The sequence below is a fragment of the Pseudorasbora parva genome, chromosome 2 (assembly GCF_024679245.1).
Source record: "Pseudorasbora parva isolate DD20220531a chromosome 2, ASM2467924v1, whole genome shotgun sequence".
Taxonomy (NCBI): domain Eukaryota; kingdom Metazoa; phylum Chordata; class Actinopteri; order Cypriniformes; family Gobionidae; genus Pseudorasbora; species Pseudorasbora parva.
In genome coordinates this window covers 30806423-30826202 of record NC_090173.1, presented here as the reverse complement: position 1 = coordinate 30826202, position 19780 = coordinate 30806423, and the positions used below count along the sequence as shown (strand labels likewise).

Here is a 19780-nt window from a genome sequence, read left to right as displayed (position 1 = left end):
TGTGGAATGGGCCTTTAAAAACCATGACCTTCAACAACTAGCTGGAGGTTTTAGGAGTCAAATGCATCGAAGTTCATGAATTACTGCATATCTTTATTTTATATATATGTAAATGTAATCCTACCATCTTTATCTGATACCCTTCACTGTCACCAACATCCATGTCTTATTGTTATTCATTCCCATTGTCACAGTGTGGTGATGACCTCTTTCTCTCCTCTCTCTCTTTTCTTCGCTCACTGGCGGTGACAAGCTGTTGCCATGTCCCTCTGGGCGACTCCCTCTCTTGCCTCCTCCCTCTCTCTCTCTCTCTCTCTCTCTCTCTCTCTCTCTCTCTCTCTCTCTCTCTCTCTCTCTCTCCCTCTCTTGCCTCCTCCCTCTCTCTCTCTCTCTCTCTCTCTCTCTCTCTCTCTCTCTCTCTCTCTCTCTCTCTCTCCACCTGTTGATGCCATTGTTGCTCGGCCAACAGTGTGGCCTTTTATTTTTTTTACTCCACTCATTTTACACACTCCTCTTTTATTCTTCACTTTTCACTTTATTCATCACCAGTCCCCCTTTCACTCAGAGGATATATAAGCAGACGAAGAGAGAAGACGGCTGAGAACAACGCAAGAAACAGACCCTCACCGGCACACATTCAAATTTAAGCACTTTAAAGAGCACACGGAAGTTGGCACTTACTCTTCTACTCGGGACCAAGACATTTGTGACACACTTTGGACAACTTTATTGGATCACAACTGCTGGCAGGAGTGATGTCGGTGTCTCTGTGGTGTGAGGAGGAAGAGGGCCAGGACAGGACTCAGTCTTCAGTCCGAGCCCCGTGGGACCCCAGCGCCTCTGGGCTGAGAGTTATTCAGAGGCTTCTACAGTCAGAGGAGAGATACCTGCCTTCTGCTCTCTACATCTCTCTCATCCAGAGAGAACCACAGCGCAGAGAAGACTTGGCCAAATGGACCATGGAGGTAGTTCAGACATATTGAACCTTTTAGGGGTTCCCATCATGGGATCATTTTATGGATTTAGTTTTAATTAATTTTTTTATTTTGATTACATCTTATGAATTAAACAGCTCGTAAGCATACTAACTATCTAAATAACCACTATCTAAATAAAACATGTGGAACACTGAGAGAACCTGCCCAAGTGGACCATGGAGGATTTGGGCTTTTATGAAGATCTGTACACTATGGTTTGAATTATTATTATTTATTTATATTTTCAAAATTAAAGGTGTGGCTCAACTAATTAATGTTATAAGAATAATGTTTAAAGCCCTGGTCCCACAGTCAGGGCTTAGATTAAGGATTAGGCCTCAGTTAAATTAAGGCATATAAATATATTTAATAAACATGCATGCCTTAGAAAAAAAAACATTACTGGTGTGTATCTTGAAACAGTGGCACTGAAATATTTTAAGATATGTCAGTGCAAGTTGCTTTTAGTTAAAAGCTGGGGCAAACGTTTTTGTTCATATGATTAAAAAGTTAGGGTCCAAAACCATTGGACCCTACCCTACTAATATACAAAACACTGACAGTTTTAGAAATATCTTCTTTTATGCAAGAAAGTCATATAGGTTTGGAATGTGTAAATGATGATATTTTCACTTTTGAGTTAATCATCCTATTAAGAAGAAATTTAGATCAATATGAATGACACTTAATATAATGACAGGAACAGTTCTACAGTCCAAAAAATGTTCGTTTTTTTTTTTTTTTTTTTTTTTAAAGTTTTGAACATGTTTGCTATGACTGTGAGGGTTTTTGTTGTTTATATCATCCATCCATCTTCTGTGTTGTAAATAGGTGTGCTGTGAATGTGACTGTGATGAGTCTGTATTTCCTCTGGCTGTCTCCCTGCTGGATCGATATCTGTCGGCCACTCTATCTCTGCCCGTCTCTCCATCCTGTCTGGCCGCAGCGTGTGTCCTGGTGGCCTCAAAACTGACAGAAAGTGATACAGTTGGTGCAGATACCCTCTGTGCGGCAGCAGAGTACGACTTTCTTTTATCAAATCTCCGGGTGAGTGTTTACACCATTTTAAACGTTTTTTGTTTAATCTATCAAAAGTCACAAATGCTCAATATTTTGCACAACTGTGTCTAAAAGTATGAAACAGTAAAATAAAATAGAATTAATTAAGTAAGTAAAACACATAAATTAAAAATGAATGCTTTTGTTTTGCATTCAGGAGAGAAAAAGTATTATGTACAGTGTGTGTATGCTCTCTCTCTAACAGGAAATGGAGCGTGTTGTCTTGGCGACTCTGCGATGGGATGTGGCAGCCGTGACCCCTCAGGACTTTATCCCACACTTCCTGCGCACTCTCGGGGAACTCAAGGATGGCGACGCGCATACAGGAGACTTTCTCTCAACGATGCGGCGCCACAGCGATACACTTGTAGCCATGTGTGTGTGTGACTCGCGTTTTCTGGGAACTCCTCCGTCATTGGTTGCTGCAGCTGCACTGAACTCTGCCCTTCGGGGTTTGAGGACCAACAGCACGGGAGAGCTGAGTGTCATGACCTCTGCCCTGGCCACACTCTGTCAGACTGATGTGGTAAGCAAATATGTATCTGCTCTGCTTGTGCTGGCACGCGCACGTGTCTGTGACTGTTGTTATCTGTCTATCTTGAACAATTGTCGCTTCTGCCGACAGGCGGTGCTGCAGTGCTGCACTGAGCTGATAGAAGGAGCTCTCAGGGAGAGGCTGAGAAATGGAGCGCAGGAGGAGAAAGATGGTGAAATTGAAGACGAAAGAGCCAGCACCCCCACAGACCTAAGAGAAATAGACTTTTAATACAGGGTTCATTTGCGAGTCATATTTATTGCATCTCACTTTTATTCATCAGTAAAACTGATTTAAACACAATGTGATGTTTATGTTTTGTAACTTCTGAAGTGATCTAATTTATTTATAGCCTAATGTTTTTTATTTATTTGTTTGAGAAATTACAATTTCTGCTTGTGCCATATTTATTACTTCTATTGCCATGACTGTAAAATTGACTTTTTATGTATTTCAGGTTTACCCTTTCCACTTTATGTATTACATTTCTACATTTTATAGTTGATTTATTATCATATTATTTATTGTGTGCACATTTTTATATTTAATTTATTTTGTTTGTCAGTGTTTCAGCCTGTGTGTAATCAAAGTGTTGGATATAAATGAATATCTATTTTTTGAAGTAACTGAAATAAAGTGTTTATGTTTGGCAATGTGGTGCATTTCTCAAAGTCCATTATGCGAGAGGAGCAGAAAAAAATAACGATGGAAGAATGGTGCAAGATCTTGGCCCTTGCTCTTTTAGAAAGTTTTAGTGGCACATGTATTAATAATAATAATTATAATAATAATAGTAATAATAATAATAAAAATAATAATAATAGGCCTTATAATATAATGCACCAGGCTAAAGAATAATAATTATATTTATTGTAATATACAGTATTATTATTAGGTATTATAAATATGAATAATATAAGTAGGCCTACTTTATAAAAATAGAAATAACATTTTTATCTTTGTTTTTTAATTAATTAATTAATTTATTTAGTGTGTTTGTTTGTATTTACAAATGAATAGGTGATTGTTAAGCGATACTGTAATAATTTTCCTAACATAATTCAATTAAACCTGTTTACCAAAAATACATATTCAAAGAATTATAGAAACATGTATTACATTTATACTTTTAATAACAAACGATTTTACAAACAGGCTACTGCAAATATACCGCAGTTAATTATGGGCGAATTAATGTTTGCACCGCATAGACTGTAAAAAAAATCTCAATTTATTTTAGCGCCCTACTCTGAACTAGGGAGCTGATTGAGACGCGCCCACAGTAGTTGCTAGCACACAGGAAGCGTCGCGTTTGGATTGCGTCATTATTCACAGCCGCAGTTTTTTTTAAGCAGCAGTGCTGAGTAATTTTTTGTCATCATAGGCTTCACTCACCGCTGAAACAGGATCTGACTGACCCTGTGGTAAGAGAACTCGTTGTTTATTTGATATAGAGTAAAGAGAACCAAGCAACACTACGGACAGTGTTGTAGATGTCATTGACTGTTTTTTTTGTGTGTGTACAAGTTGCATCTGTTGTCAAACGTGTTCAGTGTGTTTCCGCGAACTCAGACTTCCTTTTTTTTTTCGGCTACTCTCTCTAGTCATATTCGACGTGTTCTTATACATTTCTCTTAAAAATATATAAGTTAATGATTCTCCTGTGTCAGGTGTTCCTTTAGGATGAAAGTGAAGGCTGTCTAATCAGTGTAAATCTCTGCGTTTTCAAGATACCTAAGGATGACAGGCGGGTTTAAAGGGCTGCTGCTTCTGTCACTCTGTCTCGTGGTGTGGACGGTGCCAATAGATCGTAACCAAGACTCCCCTCCGGAGGAGAAACCAGAAGAGAATGTGGTAAGACTGGTCTCAGATCAAGATCACGTCGTGTGCGTTTATTCGTAGTTCAATAATCACATATACTCTTGATTTTGCTCAATGTGTATGTCTCAGGACACTGGTCTGTACTATGACCGTTACCTCAGAGAGGTGATTGAGGTGTTGGAAACAGACCCTCACTTCAGAGAAAAACTCCAGACTGCCAACACAGAAGACATCAAGGTAAACCACACACTCTATAGAGCACATCAGTAAAAAGCCTATTCATCTTCTTCAACTCTATCTTTCAAGATAGAGTTACCACTAGCTCAGAGATTTAAAGGGATAGTTCACCCAAAATTAAAATTGTATCATCACTTATTCACCCTCATGTCAAATTGTTCAAATGTCAAACCTGTATGAGTTTCTTTCTTCTGTAGATGCAAGGATTAATTAATGGTGGGCCTTGGATTATTTGAACAATAATGCACACACATGGTGGTAATGCAGCCATGACGCAAAGCACCACGGGTGTGCCTCTTCATTGTTAACTCACTAGTGAGAAATGCCATGTAGCTTTTAAGTTGTTAAAATATTACTGATAAAAAAATGTGATATGGAACTGTAAAAATAAAGACCTGCCTGGACAAGGCTTATTATGATTATTATTATTATTAAGGGATATTATTAGCCATGCGTTTCCCGGAAAATAATTGCACACCTTACAACGTCTGTCATCCAATCAGATTCAAGCATTCAACAGCCATGTAGTATAAAATATTTTAAAGAATGTTGGTAATCAACTGACGGTAGCCATTGATTTTCATAGTAGGAACAAATATTATGGAAGTCAATGGCTACTGTCAACTGTATGGTTACCAACATTCTTTAAAATATCTTCTTTTGAAAAGAGCTACAGCATGGAGCAACATGAGGGTGAGTAAATGATGACAAACTTTTCATTTTTGGGTGACCTATCCCTTTAAGCGACAGCAAATGCTTCTGTAGAAGTCAAGTCTAAGCTGAAATCATTTTTAATTTAGATGGTCACTGTACTCCCACAACCAACTTCTGTTAATATTGGAAATATATTTTATATGTTTTAATAGCTTAAACCTATATTGTATTTTATATTTACAATGTTTTGTACTTTTATGTAATGAGGTTAAAAGGTTAGTTCACCCCCAAAAAATAACAATTTTGTCATCATTTACTCACCCAAGTTTTGCCAAACTTTATTTTTTCTGCGGAACACAAAAGAAGATATTTTGAAGAATATGGGTAACCATACAGTTGATGGGGCCCATAGTATTTTTTTCCTTGTATAATATTGGAAGTCATTTTTGTGTGAACTAACCCTTTAAGTCAGTCATAATTTTTATTCTTTTATGTAATTTTAAATATGTTGGCCATCATTACCTCTTTTTCCAGACAGTCTTTTTCTTAGATTTCCATACTTTTTAAAGTTAAAGTTTGCTGAAAAATCCCTCTAGAGCAAATGAATAACAGTGCCGCTGAAAATGTGTGCAGGCTCTGTTGCACTCTATAACCTTTGTGCTTTGAAGTTTTAACCTGTACTTCAAGCCCTTAATGGAAATATACTGTCTATTAGAATGGACGCCTCAGTAAGGAGTTGGATTTGGTGGGCCACCATGTGAGGACTCGACTGGATGAGCTGAAGAGGCAAGAGGTCTCGCGTCTCAGGATGTTGCTGAAGGCAAAATTGGACAGCACCAATATGCAGAGTGAGTATGCTTATGTATAACTCAAGTGATGCTGATAAGCAAGGATATTTGTTGATTCTTTTGATGTGACTCCCACGCTTATGTACTCACAAATATTTTATTGTGATTCCAGGTGTTCAGATGGATCACGCCTCCTTGTTGAAGCAATTTGAACATCTGGATCCTCATAATCAGAACACATTTGAGGCCAAAGACCTGGAGCTGCTTATCGCCACGGTAATGCTAATTCCTAAATGCCATAAAGTGAAATTGCAAAAGGACATTATGCTACAGTTGCACAGACAACAGACCCATTTTCCTCAAATTAATATTCCACAGTATATTACTCCAATTATCATAACCTCTATAAATGACATGCAATAAAATGCATAGCAATAAAGTCCTAACCTCTTCCTGGGTCGACATTTCGTTTTGTAACTTTTGGCCGTTTTGATTTATATGCTCTTTATTGCTGATGATTGCATTCTTTTTCATATGCATCTGCTTACATACAAGATTATTCGTTTACGCTTCTGTTTTGATCTGGAGAGACTGTACTCGAGTAATGGCTTTCCTCAGTTTATTTCAGTGAAATCATGGAAAGACATAAACTCGTCAATGGTAGGAAGCTTTAGCTCATGAATGACAAGCCAAACTCGCCAATGGCAGGGAAGGAGTTAACTGTTTATAGAATCTTACGCATTTGTTTTGTGCTTATTTGTCAGGCCACTAAAGATCTTGAGAATTACGATGCAGAGCGCCATGAGGAGTTTAAACGCTACGAGATGCTGAAAGAACATGAGAGGAGGGAGTACCTGAAGAGTTTGGACCAGGAGAAGAGGGAGAAGGAGGAGAAGCGAATCGAGGAGCTGAAAGAAAAGCACCGGAAACATCCTAAAGTTAACGCTCCGGTGAGAGGGATGAAGAATGGAATATGTGTGTGGACGGATCAACTGAAATGAGTTGGATCTTTTTCTGCTTACTTCACATTTGCTATTCAGTAAAATGTTCTTCTTTTACTTCCTCATCATCCATTTAGGGTAGCGTGGATCAGTTACGGGAGGTCTGGGAAGAGACAGATGGGCTGGATCCACAGGAGTTCAATCCCAAGACTTTCTTTAAGCTCCACGGTTAGTCTTGGTTTTGTCCTCAGCTAGCTCATAAGCAGCCATTCTGCTGGAAAAATAAATTGAATTGTGTTTTCTCTCCTAGATACAAATGGCGATGGTGTGTTGGATGAGCAAGAGCTGGAGGCCCTCTTCACAAAAGAGGTAATGTTTGACATTTGAGGTTAATGAGTCATGACAGTCTGTTATTGACAGTGATGTAAGCCTCTTTTATGCTGTAATGGAGTCAGCAGTTAAGGGTCTAGTGGGCTCTAGTGGCCATCCCGAATAAAACATTCTCAACATGGAAATCTGCAACGGCATGTTTGACAGCCTCAAAAGCTGTTCTTTACATACAATAAACAAGCAAATCTCAATAACTTAAAAGGTGCAAGTAGTTATCTTTTCAATGTGTTAATCTTTTGTTTTTATTGTCTTAGCTGGAGAAAGTTTATGATCCCAAGAATGAAGAGGATGACATGATGGAGATGGAGGAGGAAAGGCTGAGGATGCGAGAACATGTCATGCAGAACGTAAAATATTCACTTTCTCTTGACTCTCATTGAGTGTGTTTATATGTACAACAAGCACTGAAAACGACCAAATTCTGCTCGTAAAAGCATTAACGCTATGCAAACGCATTTTGAAATTTGTAAATTATCTTTGATTTTTTTTTTGTTTAAAATGTAAACGGATATGTACAAATCGAATAAGCCACTAAAATGTTGATCATTTGCTAAAATGCGTACCTGCGGATCGGGTTTACACTATAGCTTTTATCTGATAAAAGAAACACTGTTCAGATTCAGAATTGCTTTATAGGTTGCCAGTTTAAGCATAACTATTGTAATAGGGTATGTAAATGCACACATTCTATGACTTCGTCATTCTCAGACTCTTCATCAGCTTTTAACACTTTCACAATGTGTGGAGCAGCAGTGACTCCATCTGTTCTGTTCCTTCAGGGTGCATGAGATGAAGAAATAGTCATTCTTTTATCTTAAAATATTCAGTGCCCTAATGTCTTATTTTTTAATTAGTTTCTTCAGTTCGCTTTTAAATATCTAACTAAAACTTCTGTAATAGGCTTTCCCCCCCCCCTCTAATGCTGCTTCCTCACACTGCAGGTAGATATCAATCATGATAGGCTGGTCAGCCTGGAAGAGTTCCTCAAATCTACAGAGAAGAAAGAATTTAATAACCAAAAGGAATGGGAGGTTAGAGCCAGATTTAGATGTATGTCCAGATTTATTAGACTGCTTTTACATGGCAGTGTATTGTGCTAACCCATTACTCATCACTCTTTATTACTCCATTTAAGACACTGGATGATACAAAGCCAGTGTACACAGAAGAGGAGCTGCAGCGCTTTGAGGCAGAACTTCGGGATAAGGAGGTGGAGCTTGGCAGAAGGGCAGAGAAATTACAACAGGAGCAGGAACTTCTGAAAGAGAGAAGCAAAGCTCTAGAAGCACAGAAACGAGAATATCAGCAGGTAGACGACACTTAAGCATTTTGTCGTCCATGATTTGGTTACAACCCTTTACTATATAATACTATATAGAGTTTTCTATAATTCTAATAGCTTTATAATTTCTAGCTATTATAATTGTTCCTTGGTTAAGAATACATGTGTACAATTTTAAAAAAGTATGCGAAAAAATAATGTAACAGTACAACATTTTAAATTACAAGTTTAAATTATACATGTTAAATGTAATATAATATTTTTGCGTGTACGTGTGGGGAATTTTTATTTTATTTTATTTTTTTAAGTGTAAGCCAGAAAAACGTACTGTTGAGCCCTGCCGTACCATACTAAAACAAATGATTGTAATACATTCACAACATTGGTACTGCATATTATTGTATATTTTGGCAATTTTTTTATGCCAGAGAGCTAAGACCTTGCTTTACTTCTAATTAGGCAGTAATGGAGATGTCACAAAAACAAAAGGAGCAACAGACAGTGAACAGACAGCCTCCCTCAGGTCCTAATGGAGAGCTCCAGTTTCAAAAAGAGATTCAGAAACTAGCAAACGAAAACAGTCAAGGTGAGAAGAATGAAAGGAATATTCCATGATTCTGCCTTTGGTTACCCTTAATATAATTTTTTATATTAACCTTTAATATTTATATTAACCCTTTTAGGGTAATGTTTCCGCACAGTAAACATTGCCTGTTTTGTGTTTTAGTGGTGAAAGTCCCAGTCGATCAGAATGGAGATGTTCAGAATAACCTGCCAGCTGAGCCACCACAGAATCTGCCTCAGCACACTTCCTAACACACACGCGTGCACACACGCGCACACACACACAAATTGCATTTTAATTGTACATTGCACATACACATACAAACCTATTGACTTATCCTAATCTGAAACCCAATATAACTGTATACACAGTATACACTCGTCAAATACATACTAATGAGGTTTTTTGCTTCATTCTGAACCAAATATGCTCAAGTCCCTAATACACTGGCATCAATATAGAATGTTCGCATGTTCCCTTCTGAAGAATGGCATAATAGTGGATGTGTGGTTTAGTTTGGTGGTAGTCAGGGTTTTTTTGCCCTGGTTTTAAAGTTTACAGCCTTGTTTAATTGTTGGTAACTTTGACTCAATAGACAAATGTGGTTCTTTTCTGTGGCTTACACTGTCAGTAAAACAAGGCTTTCTGATATGAGGTTTATTACAGACTGAGATGAGCGCTGACCATACAGCAATGTGCAATGAATCAGCATTTTTGTTAATGTACTATAAAATCCCAATTATTTCATGACTGTTTTATTTCTTTCATTTAATTAAGAATATTTAAAAAAACAAATATACTACGTCTAGCAGATTCCTGCAATCCACTGCAAAGAAAATGTGGTTTTCTTAAAGGGATAGTTCAATCAAAAAGGAAATTCTACAATTTACTCACGCAAACATGTATGACTTTCATTCGTTTTTGGAACATACATAACAAAAGATATATTAAACAAATTGAATGGTTAAACCAACAAAAAGCAGAAGTCAAAACAACGTTGGGCTCTTATTGACGTACACTGTATAGACAAAAAAAAAAAAAAAAAACACGGGACTGGTCAGGCACTGATGTTGGACGAGAAGGTCTGGCTTACAGTCTGCTCTAATTCATCCCAAAGGTGTTCTATTGGGTGTTCTATAGTGGTTAAGTTTCTCCACACCAAACTTGATCATCTATGTCTTAATGGACCTTGCTTTGTGCAGTCATGTTGGAACAGGAAGGGGGCATCCCCAAACTGTTCCTTCAAAGTTGGGAGCATGAAATTGTCCAAAATGTCTTGCTGAAGCATTAAGAGTTCCCTTCACTGGAGCTAAGGGGCCAAACCCAACCCCTGAAAAAAAACCCACACCATAATTCCCCCTCTACCAAACTGCCGTTCCGGTACCAGTACCATTCTCCTGACAACCACAAAACCCAGACTCATCTGTCTGATTGCCATACAGAGAAGCATGATTGGTCACTAGAGAACACATCTCCACTGCTCTAGAGTCCAGTGGCGGCATCCAACGCTTTGCATTGTACTCTGATGTCATGCTTGGATGTGCTGCTTAGCCATGGAAACCCATTCCTTAAAGCTCTCCATGCACTGTTCTTAACCTAATCTGAAGGCCAAACAAAGTTTGGAGGTCTATAGCTATCGGCTCTGCAGAACGTTGGCAACGTGACTGTGCGCCTCAGCATGCACTGACCCCGCTCTGTGATTTTACGTGGCCTACCACTTTGTGGCTAAGTTGCAGTTGTTTCCAATTTCTCCATTTTATTATAATACCACAGTTGACCATATAATATTTAGTAGTGAGAATTTTACAAATTGACAGGCGGCAACCTGCTGAATTCTTGAGAGCGACCCATTCTTTCACAAAGTGGAACGTGGAACAGCATGGATCCTTGTTTTCCCACACCGCTGCTCCCCACCGAGCCGCACGTCCAGACAGGAGGTTAAGCACTAACGCCACTCTGGAACTTTCCGTGGAGAATGTTACTGGTTGGATTATGGTTACTTATTTGGTTATGGTTAACCATAACCAAGTAACCAATACACAACTGGTTACTTGCTGAGAACCGGCTCAAAAGAACGATTCGTTCAAGAACCTAACATACTAGTCCTTAAAAATTGATTTTTTTAAAGCAAATATCTCCCTTTGAACGTTGTAACGTTGCACATGTTGTTTATGCTCAAACAGCAACATTACACACTAGCTAAAGTTAGAAAACTGAAATTGTGTTTTACCACCCCTTTTATAGGAATAAATCCAGTCTTGCACGAGAACGCCGATCTTCCATGTAATTTTCAGTTATTTCCTGTCAATTCTCACATGTTGTTTGGTTGCAAAACGTAATGTATAATGTGTGCCCCCCTGTCGCCGATCCGTCATGTTTTTAGAAGCGTCTGCATGCATAGGTGCTTGATATCCATACACATGTGGCCATGGAAGTCATTGGAACACCTGAATACCATTATTTGTTTTCATTATATCATTCGGACAATCATTTATATCATTCATTATATCATTTCATTATATATCAGACAATTAGTTTGTTGAGTGACACAAAATGTCAACTCCAAACTGTGATCTGCAACAAATACCATCAAAACCATTCATATGATGATTTGACCCATATGTTTCTAAACTGAAGCTCTTAGACTCCAAATGTCAGTTTCAGCTGTTCTGCATTTCTCCTCCAGTAAGTCAGTTCACACTTTTCTTCTTGTGACATCTGCATTGTTCTGAGGTATTTACTGATCTGCGTTGAATGTTGTTTGCTCACACTCCTTGCCACATGGCACATATTTGCTTTAAATTCCATTCCAATTCTGTCAGACAACTCTCCAACCCCTGTGACCTCGTTGCTCCGCCTCTCCTGCTGCAGCTGTCACATTTCAGTTACACTCACTAGTGATGCTACCATAGATATGTAAATAATGTCCTTCCACTCAAACTTCACTACAGCACTCTGAAACTTAAGTGCTGTCCACATATTTAAACTGTTCTCACAGAAATTGTTTACTTGAGGGGTTTGTGTGAAGAGATTTTTTTTAAAGGTGTAGTTCACCCAAAAATTTACATTTCATCATTTATATATGCGTTTCCAAACCTGTATGGCTTTCTTTCTTTGAAACATAAAATATATGATTACATTTGTTACCATTAATTATTCAATTTAAAAGCATCTATTATTGTTAGTTCATGTTAATTTAGTGCTTTAACAGACACAACTTCTGATTTTAATATATATCGCTTATTCTTAATGTCTGTTAAGAATTAATGTCAATTAACTAACAATAACTAATAGGACTTAATTTTATATTTTGCACACAAAAATAAATAATAATACAATAAAAATCAGTGGGCTTTATGGATTTCAAAACATTGTTCTGTAATCCATGGGAGGATGTAAGTCATACAGGCTTGGACTTGAGTAAAGCAAGTAAAATGTTGCTGAATACATTATATCTCTTTAAGTCGACATGAAATTGTGTTAGCAATCCATTTTACGTGTCATAATGCACCTTTCCATTGAAATATCATGCACTGATAAATAGTGAGATTAGTGTTCTATTAAAACCTATACCAATCGTTTAAAATAAAGGTAATGTAAAATGAATAAAACTGAAATAAAAAAGGAATAAAACTGATAAAAGTGACAAAAGCATAACAAATTATAAGAAATAAAAGGTAATGCAAAATATTAATACTATAATAAATAATACTAAAATAACTTTGGGATATCAAAAGTTAGACAATCAAAACTATGGCAGTTTTTAATTTTATGTAAATGGTATCAATTAGGATTCGATTTTTCTTAAAAAGACAGGGAACTCTTTGTTAACCAGCAAACAGAGTAAGGAATTAGAGCCTGTAAAAGACAAGAGGAATGAAATAAAGAGCCAAAAAAGATGACTCAGAGACTGGGGGAAGAGTCTGATGAAACGAGTACTTGCTTTGGTTAGTGTGAAAGAGGGCTTCTGTTCGAGTCATTTGCATCACTGAGTGGGCTGACTGCTGCTGAATCGTCCACTTTTCACAATGCTCCTCTTTTCTTTTTTCTTTTAATATCAAATCTTATGAAGTTATGTAGGCCTGGGTATTTTACAGTTTCTCTGGAGTATTGACTGTCTGGTTTCCACATCCTGTATTTGCTTATGCTAGGGGCACATTACAGTCCCACCAGTGATTTCACTGCTTTTTTTCCTATCTCAACCTCTATCTGCAAAATCTGATAACGGATTATTTATTTAATTATTTATTTGACAGATTTCTTAAAAGAATTAAACATATTATACAAATTCTCTCATAATTTACTCAACCTTAGATCGTTTTCATCGCCATATATAAAAGTGAATGGTGTATGAGGCTGGCGTTTTGTGAAGAAGAAAACGCTGCTATGCGGGTTTGGAGTGACTATATGTATTTTTAGGTGAACTATCCCTTTAAAATCTTAAGTTCTTGTGCGTTGGTTTTAGTAGATACAGATATGAGACAGATGTATGCTGTCATTCTGTAGGAAAGCGGCCACTAAAATTGCACAATATCTGATTTCTTATTGGAAACAGGTATATGATACTCTCTCTCTCTCTCTCTCTCTCTCTCTGTCTCTCTCTCTCTCTCTCGACATTCTTTCATTCACATTTCCTGTCTCTCCCTTTGATCTTTCTCTCTCCCTGTCTTTTCGCAGCCTGTGAGGTTTGAGTGATGATAAGAGACAACTAAGCATTTAACACAGAGCACTATTATTCAACACTACAGCACCTCTTGTGTTTGTATCTGGGCCATATTGCAATAGGCTTGATGGACAGAAGAGGGAGCTACGACCTCATAAAACTTCCCACTGCACTTCTAGACGTGTGCCACACATACATTGTCATCTCCTATATCATGATATGCACATATGATATCCATTTCTGCTGCTTCTGCACCATTTTTTGCTCTTTGCGCTGTATGGTAAAAACAGCGGTGAACATGCAACGGATTGCAGTCTGAGCATGGAACACTTGTCCTGATGTACTTTCTGATAATGCTCAAGTGCTTTTTGTTTCATCACTTTGCTATTGTATGATAGAGGCAAACTGCCCTGCATTTCAGGCCACCAAAACACACACACACACACACACACACACACACACACACACACACACACACACACACACACACACACACACACACACACACAGAGAGAGAGAGAGAGAGAGAGAGAGAGAGAGAGAGAGAGAGAGAGAGAGAGAACATATAAATGTGCTGAGTTCACAGGGACAGACAACAGTCTCCCACTGTCATTGTCATCTCTAGAGTCATTTGCAGTACATGGAGACAAGGGTATAGTACAGCAAGAATGTCTATATATATAAAAGCATATTGATGCTTGAAATTTGGGTTCCCCAGAGAATCTTTCACTTCTTAAAAGAACCAACCAATGATTTTCATCAAATGGAGAGAAACACAACATCTTTCAAGACACCATAGTAATTTTGTGAACTCATTCTTGGTGTGAGAACATTTATTCATTTAAAGAAAATGTATCTATGAACTTAAATCTTATCTTCTCGTATCTTCAAGGAACCATATTTTTCCATATATCAAGGGTGGTGAACTCCGGTCCTTGACAGACTCAGTCCTGCAGAGTTCAGCTCCAAAAACGCACCTGCCTATAGACCCCTCAGACCTTGATTAACTTGTTTAGGTGTTTGATAAGGGTTGAAGCAAAACTCTGCAGGACTGTGGCTCTCCAGGACCGGCGTTCGCCACCCCTACCATATACAATTAAATAAATAATTGTTGTATTTATGTATTTTCATGTCTAAAAAGGAACTCACTATGGTGTCTTGAAAGATGTTGTGTACCATTTGATGGAAATCAATGGTAACCGTAACTGTTTGATTACCGACTTCCTTCAAAATCTTCTTTTGTGTTCTGCGGAAGAAACAAAAGTTCAGCACAACATGAGGGTGAGTAAATGACAATTTTTTTTTTTTTTTTTTTTAATTTTTGGGAGACCTGGTCCTTTAAATAAAAGTAAACAAAACCCTTGGTCATAACTGTAATGGTAATATCGCTCAAGGTTTTTGTTAGCTGAGGCTTTGTTGTGACCTGAACTTTTCCTGAACCTGTGAGGACTATAGGGCTGGTTATCCCAATGTTCCTCAACAGTCAACAGTGTCCTCTCCTCTCCTTATCTATCCTGAGCGCTTACTGGCCTTGAAGGCTCTGATGCTGCAGCAGCTCCAAAATACACTTTCCGATAAACACCATGTTGCCTCTGTTGCCATGGTGACTGGCTGAGCATGGGTAGAGATGCTAGTACTACAAGCTATGCAGGTTACAGATACATTGTAATGCATTAGAGTAGTGTGTTATGTTTAATATTTACATTTTGGCACCTTGTTATATTTGGGGGTGTTATGTAAAGATAAATATAATTTATATATAATTATAATATAGGCCTATATATAATTTAGGGTGTTCAAAATGAGAAGTGAAAAACTGCTTAGAAAATATCATGAGAGGTCATTTTATTTCGACTAATGCAAAGCTGAGATCCCCAATATTGTTCTTGTACAGCACTTGCTCCAGCTGCAAGTTGTAGCCTACCACAGCCCAGCTGTGTCTTTAAATCCTCCCCTTGTGCACAACGATGACATCATTCTCTAAAAACACATTACGTCATCCCTTTCGGGACTCTTCTCATAGCTCCACCCTATTCTCCCCTCGTTTTATTGGCGTCTATCAATGCAGAAGCCCTCCTCGCCGTCTATTGTATTGGTGGAGAAGTCACCGGTGTCTATTTTTTATTGGCTTGTTGCATTCATGTCTGTGGCCTCCACCACTGAAATAAGATCCTCGGCGCAAGACGTGTCGCGGGTAATTTAAAGGTGCTTCACGCCATGTCGTAACCGTAACGATTCTGACTTGTAAAAGCAATTTACGTGATTGTAGAACGCGTAATTTTCTGAGAGCTACGGTTTGTACCAAGTGACCACTGCAGATCTATTTTGGAGTTAATAGTGCGAGAGAAACGTATAAAACCTTTTCCGAGGACGTGAACAGCTCGCGTCACATCATGTTGTTATCTCTTATTTTCGGTAATATAGCCATACGTGAACCCAGCATGCTTTTCCGCAAGCACTCCCACTATGTCATGCGGATTAATTGAATATATCATATAATAGCCTATCATATCATAATTATTGCTAATTTCATAGTTTGGGAGGCTGCTTCTCAAATTAATTTTTTTAAAATGAGAATGAGTTTTCTCCAGTTTACGAATTATGGTGTCTGGGGAAATTACTCTTTTTTTTTTATTACTAGCATATATAGGCCTATAGGCCTACAATAAAGAGCATTGTTAGAGTAGGCTATAGGCCTAAATATAAAAATAAAATGTTATACTGTAACAACGTTTCAGTCAACATAAGTAATAGGCTATTACAAGTTTATTGGAATCTGGACACACTGAGGAGGAAACCATAGCAACAGTCAGGAGTCAGCTCGTGCCGTCGTGCGGTTTCTGTTCAATGTCGGACGGGAAAAGAACAAAACTTAGCTATACATTTCTTAAATGTAACCACAAAACAAAAACTTGTTTAGTTAAAATGTCTGTAAAGTAGTTAAGCGAGTTGTATTAATCAAAATAAATCAAAATTAATCAAAAGCTCAAAAGTTGCGTGAAAAAGGCCCACTTTCTGTAAATCGTCTTGGCGTCTCACAGGCGTTCAATTTGTAAGTATTCAAATAAGTTTTTTTTAATTTATTTTTTTAACTAAATAGAGTTTAAAAACTAAATAATTTTTAATGTAAAAATAAATTTCAGAGTGATTCTTGTTGCTGGAAAGTAGGCCAGGTAAGTGGCAACCGACAGATTTCGAAAAGGATTAGCTTAATGCAAAATATTATTTTGCTCAAAACACAATTATCATAGAAATACCGTTTTAAACCCAATAAAAGCCGCACTTAGGTGACGATGCAATGAAAAGCTGAAAAATTAGGTGATATTGCTAACAAGTGCGAATGGTTTGAAAGGCGCAATACAGAAAGTGACCGGTAGAGGGAGTGGATGTGGCGACACAGATAGAGCGAGTGGACTGCTCAAGTTCTCAGTGGTACCCAGAGCTGACCATTTGGACCTTTTGCCAATGGATGCTCAAACATTGCTCTGAAAATAACATTTATTTTCTTATGTGAGGTGGTGCATCGTGTATTTTTGCAGACATGACATCACACAGTTACAGTAGCCCTAGCAACAGCTCTGTGATCACTGTGGTGGTGAAGCAGGCGCGAATGTTTCTTTAAGAGCCAGCACCTTTACATCGAGAAGGGAGGGGGAGAGAGAGAGAGAGAGAGAGAGAGAGAGAGAGAGAGAGAGAGAGAGAGAGAGAGAGAGAGAGAGAGAGAGAGAGAGAGAGAGAGAGAGAGAGACTGGGGTTGTCTGTGGTTAGGTGTAACGTTTGCTCGCTCGGTGCCGTCGTTACATGTGTGAGGAAGAGGGAAGGGGGGAGGCTGATAACTGGGCAAATTCGGCACCCGAAAACGCTGTGCTCCGATGGGGTCGACGGGGATGAAATGATGATGTCTAGCCTTTACTCTCGACGATGACAACGGTGAGCGGTGCATATTTCAGCATCGCATGTATTTTCTTATATATGCATGTTTGTGTGTGTGATATCGCCCAGCTGTGGAGATGAGGAGGGGGATGGCGGGCTTGGGAGGTGGGGGCGAGGCGAAAGGATGGAAAGAAGAGGATAAAATAGCAACATTTGAAGAAATGACACGATGCGTTATTCGTTAGATTAGTTAAATTGTAATCATTTAATTTCGACGGCATGTCCAGGCGCGTAGGCTACCTGCAGAAGAGACACGGCACATATATCATGGTGGAGCGAACGGCAGAGGAATACGTCAACACATAGGCTACATCCAGCCTTTTACACTATAAAACTGAGCGTCGTTGGGATGAATTGCGAACGGAGCGGTGCTTATTTGTAAAATATTTTTCTTCATGTTAGTAGCCTACCGAATAAACAAGATCAGCTGCATCCAATCACGCACCGGTTCCCTTTAAACGACACCGTTTCATCCTTCCTGCGTTTCGACAACGTCCATAGACACACAAAAAGCGCTGCCCGGCTACATGATCGTTACACACCATGAATTTCATTTCCGTATATCATGCGCAACCATTAGCCTCATGACTAATAGGATGTACGAAGCCTATTTAGAGAAGCACCAAAGGGACAGACGGAAAATAAAAGCGGTGGGATGTGGTATTAGGAAACGGCTGCTGTCTATATTGAGGGGAATCTGAAATAGGTGTGTGTCGGATAGAGAGAGAGAGAGAGAGAGAGAGAGAGAGAGAGAGAGAGAGAGAGAGAGAGAGAGAGAGAGAGAGAGAGAGAGAGAGAGACGCGGACGGACCGACAGACAGAGAGACAAAACAAATGGAATTGGGTGTTGATTTGAATGTTCGGCATGACAGTCGCGGAAACGAGGCTGATACATTGTGTTCATTTGCCTCGACGTCGTTAACATTCAAGACAGGGAGTATTTAGCACGATTTGTGGCCTGTGCGAGGAATCGTTGCTCTTATTGATTCTTCAAAATTCCTCTGTGTCGACATTCACTGGAACAGGACTCTCTTTCATGCTATTCCCAGATTTCTGTAATGGGGAAACCCGATGGTTACAATGTTATTTTTAGTTTGATGCTCCCCAATGTGTCTGCCACCATCTAGAGCTGAGTCCTGTGTCGAAGAACCGAGTGATTTCAACCCGTCTCTCACACGTTTACACGCACGAAAATATTATGATTTTAAACAGAATTTGGTCATATTGTGATAAGGGTCATCAAACACATTATTTGCCATAACCAGAATTAGTTAGCATTTTAGTTTCTAGAAATCTGAATTAGATGTGCATGTCCACCGTTACAGAAAATTATTTTTATGTGCATATGTCCAAGCAAAGTATATTGGATATAAACATCTAAAAAAAAAAAAAAAAAAAATTTTGTAAGAGTCTCATGACCTACATGTTGCAATTCTTGTGTGATATTATTGTTAGGTATATGAATGATATTTCATGAGTTGTTTAAATGCATGTTGGACTATTAATGGCACAAGCAAACAAATAAATAGCATATCTTGCTTATTCAGGATATGCAGATTATAATTATATAAGTAATATGTGAATAGCATAGCTCTGGAGCATTATGGAAATTTGTTTTCAGGCTCACACAGAATATGGACCTTAATCAGAAAGTTATGTGCATGTAAAAGTTTTCACCATCAAGATTGGCAGACAACTTTTAAGCATCAGTGTTTTATTGGTGTCCATAATCACAATATGTTTTACAGATTTAAATGATAGCTGATAGTAATCCAAAAGCACAGATGCTGCCCTATCCCCGTGTTACCTGACAGCTTGTATTACAACATTTCTTGCATTAAATATCTGCATTGAAAGCATGTTTTATCAGTAATTGCAAGAGTAAGATATCATACAAGTTTTCTATCAACCCTTGCTGTCCAAAGACTTTTTGGT

The 19780-nt window shown here is 38.3% G+C and overlaps 3 protein-coding genes across 4 annotated transcripts in view; all 3 read left to right on the top strand.

The window, feature by feature from the left end:
* The first annotated feature begins 755 nt into the window (after positions 1 to 755).
* Positions 756 to 3098, top strand: ccndx (cyclin Dx). The gene is made up of 4 exons (XM_067428927.1): positions 756 to 965; positions 1809 to 2024; positions 2242 to 2562; positions 2662 to 3098. The coding sequence occupies exons 1-4, from the start codon at positions 756 to 758 to the stop codon at positions 2800 to 2802; spliced, it is 888 nt and encodes a 295-aa protein (XP_067285028.1). The 3' UTR covers positions 2803 to 3098.
* Positions 3099 to 3843: 745 nt separating this feature from the next.
* nucb1 (nucleobindin 1) lies at positions 3844 to 9996 on the top strand. Its single transcript, XM_067428926.1, has 13 exons — positions 3844 to 3995; positions 4302 to 4425; positions 4522 to 4629; positions 5999 to 6131; positions 6244 to 6347; positions 6836 to 7021; positions 7150 to 7240; positions 7323 to 7381; positions 7657 to 7749; positions 8344 to 8433; positions 8538 to 8711; positions 9144 to 9270; positions 9412 to 9996. Exons 2-13 carry the CDS (start codon positions 4312 to 4314, stop codon positions 9498 to 9500), a joined length of 1368 nt encoding a protein of 455 aa, XP_067285027.1. The 5' UTR covers positions 3844 to 3995; positions 4302 to 4311; the 3' UTR covers positions 9501 to 9996.
* A 7663-nt stretch (positions 9997 to 17659) lies between these two features.
* The window catches only part of ppfia3 (PTPRF interacting protein alpha 3), a 46138-nt gene continuing 44017 nt past the window's right edge, over positions 17660 to 19780 (top strand). For both annotated transcript variants that reach the window (XM_067415461.1, XM_067415451.1), the window contains exon 1: positions 17660 to 17842. The gene's annotated coding sequence lies outside the window, so the exon portion shown is untranslated. The remainder of the gene's footprint in view (positions 17843 to 19780) is intronic.

Excerpts from the sequence above, each read along its gene's own strand:
- ccndx (XM_067428927.1), top strand. The coding sequence starts at position 756 with ATGTCGGTGTCTCTGTGGTGTGAGGAGGAAGAGGGCCAGGACAGGACT. Across the intron at positions 966-1,808 it reads TGGCCAAATGGACCATGGAG|GTGTGCTGTGAATGTGACTG; the intron begins GTAGTTCAGACA and ends TGTTGTAAATAG. Across the intron at positions 2,563-2,661 it reads CACTCTGTCAGACTGATGTG|GCGGTGCTGCAGTGCTGCAC; the intron begins GTAAGCAAATAT and ends TTCTGCCGACAG.
- nucb1 (XM_067428926.1), top strand. The coding sequence starts at position 4,312 with ATGACAGGCGGGTTTAAAGGGCTGCTGCTTCTGTCACTCTGTCTCGTG. Across the intron at positions 4,426-4,521 it reads AGAAACCAGAAGAGAATGTG|GACACTGGTCTGTACTATGA; the intron begins GTAAGACTGGTC and ends TGTATGTCTCAG. Across the intron at positions 8,434-8,537 it reads ATAACCAAAAGGAATGGGAG|ACACTGGATGATACAAAGCC; the intron begins GTTAGAGCCAGA and ends ACTCCATTTAAG.